Below are 6,637 nucleotides of genomic sequence, written 5' to 3'. Positions count from 1 at the left end.
TTTTTTATATAGGAGCCCCCCCCCCCCCCCCCCCCACCTACCTTCCCCTAAAGTTTGGCACGTTACTTCTGGGACACCCTGTATATGTATGTAAATTTATGTGGCCTTTGCGAAGCGGTAATAAGAAATTGAGCGTCAAAATTATGTGCTAGACTTTTATAAAAAAATATAAACATTTAATAAAAATAACCAAAACTTGTCAAAATGTCACTTAATTTAATCAGCTGACCACAAGGGTATGTGCCCATAATTTAAAAATCTGTTGCCTGTGTCTGAATGCATCTTCAATTGCGCCCCGAATCGACCCATTTCAGAGCTTCGCCAACCGTCGAATGAATGCTATATGTTGAGCATTATCTGTTAAAATACTTAACAAAATATGTACCAGGCGTCTATTTATTCTACATAAACGTAGAAAATCTTTTGGTTTTGTAAACTATATGAAATTTTAAGGCCTAATGACTGGAACAAAGCAAATCTAAATTTGAATTTCTGTAAAAAACTTAAACAATAGAGGAAGTACATATCGCAAATTGAATAATAAAGAAAAATTATTTCAAAATTTTAATTTTTTGCGAGTTTAGTTATTTGGTACATTGAGCATAATCTGCTTACCAGGCTTATTAATTGAGCCATTTCTTTTGAAAGTGACATACATATTTTATGCCATTTGTCTTCAGTGATTATTTCCTGTAGCTGAACGCATCTGTTATTCGGTCAATTTCATCAGCCAAAGCTAAAAAGTTTTGTCATTAGCAGGGAACGGATTTTATGGAAAATGATTTTTTCTGCTAAAGAGATAGAGTATATCGACTGCTGAGTGGATATTCGACCTATCTCGGTAGCCAGTTCGAAAACGCCCTATCTCAAAAAACTTCAAAAACGTCCTATTTTAGAATTTGGTTGAAGAACGCCCTATTTAAGAATTCATTTCGAAAACGCCCTATAGCAACACATTTTCAATCCTTCAGTAATGAAGTGAGATAGGGCATTTTTGATTCGTATCCTGAAATAGGGCGTTCTTCAACCAAATTCTCAGATAGAGTGTTTTTCATTAAAACTCGGAAATCGGGCGTTCTTCAAAACTGCTAAGAATGAAAATGGTGCCAGAAAACTTCAAAATGCCTTTTGTGGTTCAGGGGTTCTCAAACTTTTAAGATGATAGAACCCTTACTAAATACCTTTCATTTTATGGAACCCACATCAAACTACTAAAAATCAAAGACAGAACAATTTAAACATGAATGAAAACTTTTAATAGAAATAGTCATACTTTAAATTTTAATGTGAAGAATGAAACTGTTTCACTGTTATTAATTATTGTATAAAATAATGTCTGAAAGCTGTATGCACATTTCTGGAGTAGCAGCCAATTTCAACATGAATTTGTTTTTTGTATAACTGTAAGCTGATACCCCTTTTGACAGAGTACGTTGTGACAGAAGGAAGCAAAGTTAAGATGGGCTTTTTAGCGACTTCATGATATCGATGGTCCTCTGCAATAACGGCACAACTCAACATTTTTTATATTTCGGTAGAGCAAATTAAAGATTTTGTGTTTCGTAATGCAGCAATAATATGTCTTGGAACGTAATTATTCCGGATTATTTGCAGTCATTCTATAGGGGAAGTTATTCCCATTAAAAAATGACTAAGTGTCCTCCTGAAACTATGAAATGAACAACGGTATGATACGAAAAGTGTCGTTGTTTCACATAAAAGCATGACTAGCCTATCGAGAGTTTTTGACTTCACGATAAATGTGGGAAGTGTACCACTGTTCAATAGTAAGGGTTGGCTACTTCGGTTTTGTGACAAATGGCAAAACTGCGCCTCTGCCGGATTGGTAACAACTAAGCCTATGCTGTTTTGCCACAGAAAAATATGGTTATTTATAAACATAATCCTCTATATAACTCAAAAACATGAAATTTTAAGTTGTGCCGTTATTGCAGAGGACTATCGATATTTACTCTTAACACTAACTCAAAACTCTTTCAGAGACTCAGATTCAAATGTGTGTTTTAATGTCGAAGTACTCTGGAGATCTATGAATGCTTCGTAGATGGATTTTGTACCAAACCTATATTAGGTACTACTACCATCCGAAAAATAATCTGACAAAGATTTCAGGTGATTTACAAAGTACCCAGTTATGACATTTCACATTTCATTTGGCAATTCATTGCGTTCCTTATAGAAAGTTGGCTACAGGGGTTAAATACACATATGTAATAATTATAATAGATTGGCGCTTACAACATTTTAAAATCATATAAAATTGAGAGTAAAAAGGAATTGTTCAAAGTTGTTGTTTGAGATTGAAAATGATGATTGAAATATTACCCAGTTGTTTATTTAACCCTTTTTAATAATGATTTTTTATTGGTCGCCCCATTGCATTTTTCGGGTTTTTGTAGGTTTTGGCGGACCTATAAATTATAGTTGCGATGAAAAAATGGTTAAATAAACAATTGGGTATTATTATTGGGAATCTCCTGCAGATAAACAGAGTTTTCTGGTAGAAAAATATTGATTTTTAACTATTCTTTACCATTTCTAAGAAAAGTTGATTTTTCATATAAAATGTATGGAAAACTTTGGGCGCTTTGAGCGACCTCTAAATATTTTTTTATTTAAAAAATAAAAAATAAGGGTATACTTTTTTCGGTATAGAACAATCCTAGGGGGTGAGAGCATAAAAATTCCGACTTTACTTTTTCCACATGCAATTTTGGGCCACCCTAATGTACATACATATGTATTTTTTTACTATTGACGTTTTTGTGGCAAACGAGCGATATATTCTTCAAGCAATACAAATATTAAAACATTTGAACCCGACATAGTATTAAACATATTTTGGTAGAGTTTCACGTTTGAGCCTCTCAATGGCTATTAAACACAAGCATTATTCATAAGGACATTGGAAAATTGTAATACTTACTTTTTACCTAGTCCCATGAGACCATATATCACACCAGTGCCAAATACAAGACCACATGCGAAAATACTACCCAGTCCTGGGCATAAAATTATTGGCGGTATAGCGATCCTGCACAAATAAATTATGAGTAAAACAATTGATTTTTCATAAACATATGCACCTATCTATATATGAGCCATTCTTTTTTAAGTCGGACAGATTTTGTAAAAAAATTATATCATGTCTCCGATTCGCTTCAAATTTTTTCTATACATGAAATAAGCTAACAATTATTCGAGGAAACTTTTTTTAAATTTTTTTCTTCGGAGATATGATCTGTCAAAGTTTGTATTTTTTCGTGATTCTGACTAATATTGCACTTCTTCAAATCGTTATATCTCAGGTTCTGCTCATCGTAGAGACTTTATCTTAACTTCGTTTTAAACGTGCTTAACATTTCTATTTATATATAAGACGTTCATGATTGTCCTAAAGCTAACTTAGCTACTAACAGTTGAACTTTTTGAAGTTGATTTGCATAGTGAAACCAGTAAAGAAGGGATTTAAAATTACACCATAGTAATCCTTGTTTAATTCTCCATAAAAAACATGGTTAAAAAATTGGCATTTTTCAAGAACTATTTTTAAAATATTGTTTTTTTATGACAAGATGGTTTATTTTGTGAGAGTCAACAATGTTTTGTATCTAACTTGTTTTCGTAAACCTATGATGAGGTATTCTATCGGAATCCACAATAAAATTTAAATGTTTGCAAAAACCCGATTTTTAACACTTTTTTAAATATATATATGTATCTCATCATAAGTTTTCGAAAACAAATTACAAAAAATTATTTATTCTCATAAAATAAACAATCTTGTCATACATAAAACACAATATTTCAAAAATAGTTCTTGAAAAATGACAATTTTTTTTTACCATTTTCTTAAAGCGAATTAAAAAAGGATTGCGATGGTGTAATTTTAGATCCCTAACTTACTGGGCAAATCAACATCAAAAAGTTCAACTGTTAATAGCTAATTTAGCTTTAGGACAATCATGAGCATCTTACATATAGAAATTTTAAGCCCGTTTCTTTAGCTTTAAAACGACGTTAAGATGAAGTCTCTACGACGATCAGAACCCGAGATATAAGGATTTGAAAAAATTCAAACTTTGACAGATCATATCTCCGAAGAAAAAAATTAGAAAGAAATTTCCTCGAATACGTGTTAACTCACTTCATGTATGGAACCCCCAAAAAAAAAACAATTTGAAGTGATTCGAAAGTGTGACACCAAATTTGGTAACCGATATGAAAAAGAAGGCCTCATATGTATGTATGTAAATTTACTTACACGCAGTAGAAGGCAGCCCGATTCCATAATGGGCGTTGTTCTACTTGAGTAGCCACATCGTTTACATAGTCTATGCAAAAGAAGCAACATGGCGCTTCCAGTGCCATCACTATAAAACCAACCACCATTTGTATGATACCTGAGATTAGGCAGGAAACATTGAGCAGCAGAATACCGATGATGTTCCACAGTCCAAAAAGTATACAGACTATAAAATATAAAGTTAATAGATTTATGTATTAAGCGAATATAATTATGTAATAATACATATTGTATGTATGAATGTGCATTTAATAGCTTCACACTTTATACAGTGATACGAAATGGAGGTTTATTTCTTCGTATTTGATGAAACCGAAAGTATATTAAAGCTTACACCCCATCTGTGTTTTTTTTTATTATACATATGTATTGAAATTAAAATACATATTTAAAGATAGTGATTTTTTAAATACCCTGTATACAGGAAAAATAGAGTAGCGATCAGCGGAGCCAACTCGTGGGGAATTCCCCGATTTGCTGGGCTGGCAGCCGTCCCGCTCCCGCCGCCGGCTTCCCTGGTAGCCATGCTTTTTAACGAACTTCTTGTTTGAGTGCACTGACTGTACACGGTGTGCCTGAACCAGCCGTAAATGAAAGGTTCTTGCATATGGGTTTTTTACCTGATTCTGTTAGCCGATGAAATTACAAACTGTTTGAATTCAAAGTCAAATAAAATCGAACGGGCCCTTTTCGAAACAAACCCAATTTTTCTTTATTATATCTAATATATAAAAATCTCGTGTCACGGTGTTAGTGGTCGAACTCCTCCTAAACGGCTCGATCGATCTTTATGAAATTTTTTGTGTATATATGGTAAGTACGAGAATCGGATGTGAAGTATATTTCATTATGAAATTTTCATACCGCTTGGTGCAGGGGGCGTGGCACCTCCCATACAAACCGAATTTTTCATATTGCATATCTCTGGAAGTGTTCATGGTAGAGTACACGAGCATGGTATGGAGATATATGAAAACAGTCGCATACTACTAGAGAAAATTGGGGCTATTTGAAAAGGGGACGTGGCGCCTTTCAAACGCACTGAAACTATTACGTATCTTTGTATGCATATACACTTTTGCTGGGTTATTTAAGTCGGCAATGGAAATATGCCCTTTGACAACCACCAAACCGTAATATTAGAAGATAAATGCGTCACTGAAAATCATGAACGTGAGCTGTTTAACCAAAATGTTTCAATACAAAAAATGTATTTTGGGCGGGACGAAGTTCGCCGGGTCTGCTAGTTAATTTATGTTATTAGATAGGCTGACAAAAATGGAAAAATTTGGTGCGGCAAATGTTTAAATTGTTTTTGATAGACTTTTTGGTGCTGATTAAGAATCAATTCGCCAGTAAAAAGTTTCCATTAGCTCCTGATTTTGAGAAAAATGAGGTCAAAGTGTAAAAAAATTGCGTTTTTTTGAATATTTGAGAAGCTGATATAAGGTGACAGAACCTCCCACTTAGGCTTAAATTTAAGCTTAAGCTCTAGGCCTTAATTTAAGCCCAAGTGGAAGGTTCTATCTCCTTTTGTTTAACTGCGGTAGGTACTCAAACTTCGCCAAAATCAGTTTTTGCTCTTCTTTAAATGACTATAAGTGACCATCAGGTCAAGGTGCAGGGATGGTCTTTTCAGGGATAGTAGTCGAGAGTTCTAGCTTTAATTTAAGCCTAAGTGGAAGGTTCTATAACCTTTTGTTTCTTTTATAGAGCTTCTTAAATATTGCAAAGAACGCGATTTTTTGACACTTTGACCTCATTTTTCTCAAAATCAGGAGCTTATGGAAACTTTTTACTTGCGGATTCTTAATCAGCACCAAAAAGTTTATCAAAAACAATTTTAACATTTGCCGCACCAATTTTTTTTTTTCATTTTCAATAATATATGGGTGAGGCTTCTTCAAGTGGGCACCGAATTTACCAACATTAATATTTTCCAATGATATTCAGGCAGCGCCGAGTTTTGTAGTCGAACAGTACACTGTGTAATTTTTGTTGTAAAATTCCAAATAGTTTTTTTTTAATCAACAATTGAACATTTTAGCAGTGTTTTGGAAATTCTTATTTTTCTTTGAAAGTAAGTGTCCGACTGAAAAAATTTTTTGGTGCAGATTTAAGAAACATCAAACNATTTTTAAGAGATAAATTAAATAACGCTGTTAACGGCTCATAGAGATAATCAGAACAATTTATAAGAATACAAGTGAGGACCTGACCAGATACCATAACTGAAGGACTGCTTTAAGGATTTGAGATAAACTACTACATCATCGGGANTGCAGATTTAAGAAACATCAAACGATACAA

General features: G+C 33.5%; 1 protein-coding gene and 1 long non-coding RNA gene across 2 annotated transcripts in view; both read right to left on the bottom strand.

The window, feature by feature from the left end:
• The window catches only part of LOC108360969 (uncharacterized), a 22,702-nt gene extending 21,488 nt beyond the window's left edge, over positions 1–1,214 (bottom strand). Inside the window, exons 1-2 of the long non-coding RNA XR_001847209.1 lie at positions 1,203–1,214; positions 1,087–1,088 (exon numbers count right to left, since the gene is read on the bottom strand). This is a non-coding gene — a long non-coding RNA (uncharacterized LOC108360969). The remainder of the gene's footprint in view (positions 1–1,086; positions 1,089–1,202) is intronic.
• fwe (calcium channel flower) overlaps positions 1–4,517 on the bottom strand; it is a 36,234-nt gene extending 31,717 nt beyond the window's left edge. Inside the window, exons 1-2 of the mRNA XM_017613474.1 lie at positions 4,286–4,517; positions 2,948–3,055 (exon numbers count right to left, since the gene is read on the bottom strand). Coding sequence (XP_017468963.1) covers positions 2,948–3,055; positions 4,286–4,413 — 236 coding nt within the window. The 5' untranslated portion in view covers positions 4,414–4,517. The remainder of the gene's footprint in view (positions 1–2,947; positions 3,056–4,285) is intronic.
• Between the last annotated feature and the right edge of the window lie 2,120 nt (positions 4,518–6,637).

Source organism: Rhagoletis zephyria, unplaced genomic scaffold (genome assembly GCF_001687245.7).
Source record: "Rhagoletis zephyria isolate East Lansing unplaced genomic scaffold, Rhagoletis_zephyria_1.1 Rzeph_scaffold_00669, whole genome shotgun sequence".
NCBI classification, from domain to species: Eukaryota; Metazoa; Arthropoda; class Insecta; order Diptera; family Tephritidae; genus Rhagoletis; species Rhagoletis zephyria.
The sequence above is the reverse complement of the archived record's forward strand: the minus strand, read 5'-3'. Positions and strand labels throughout refer to the sequence as shown.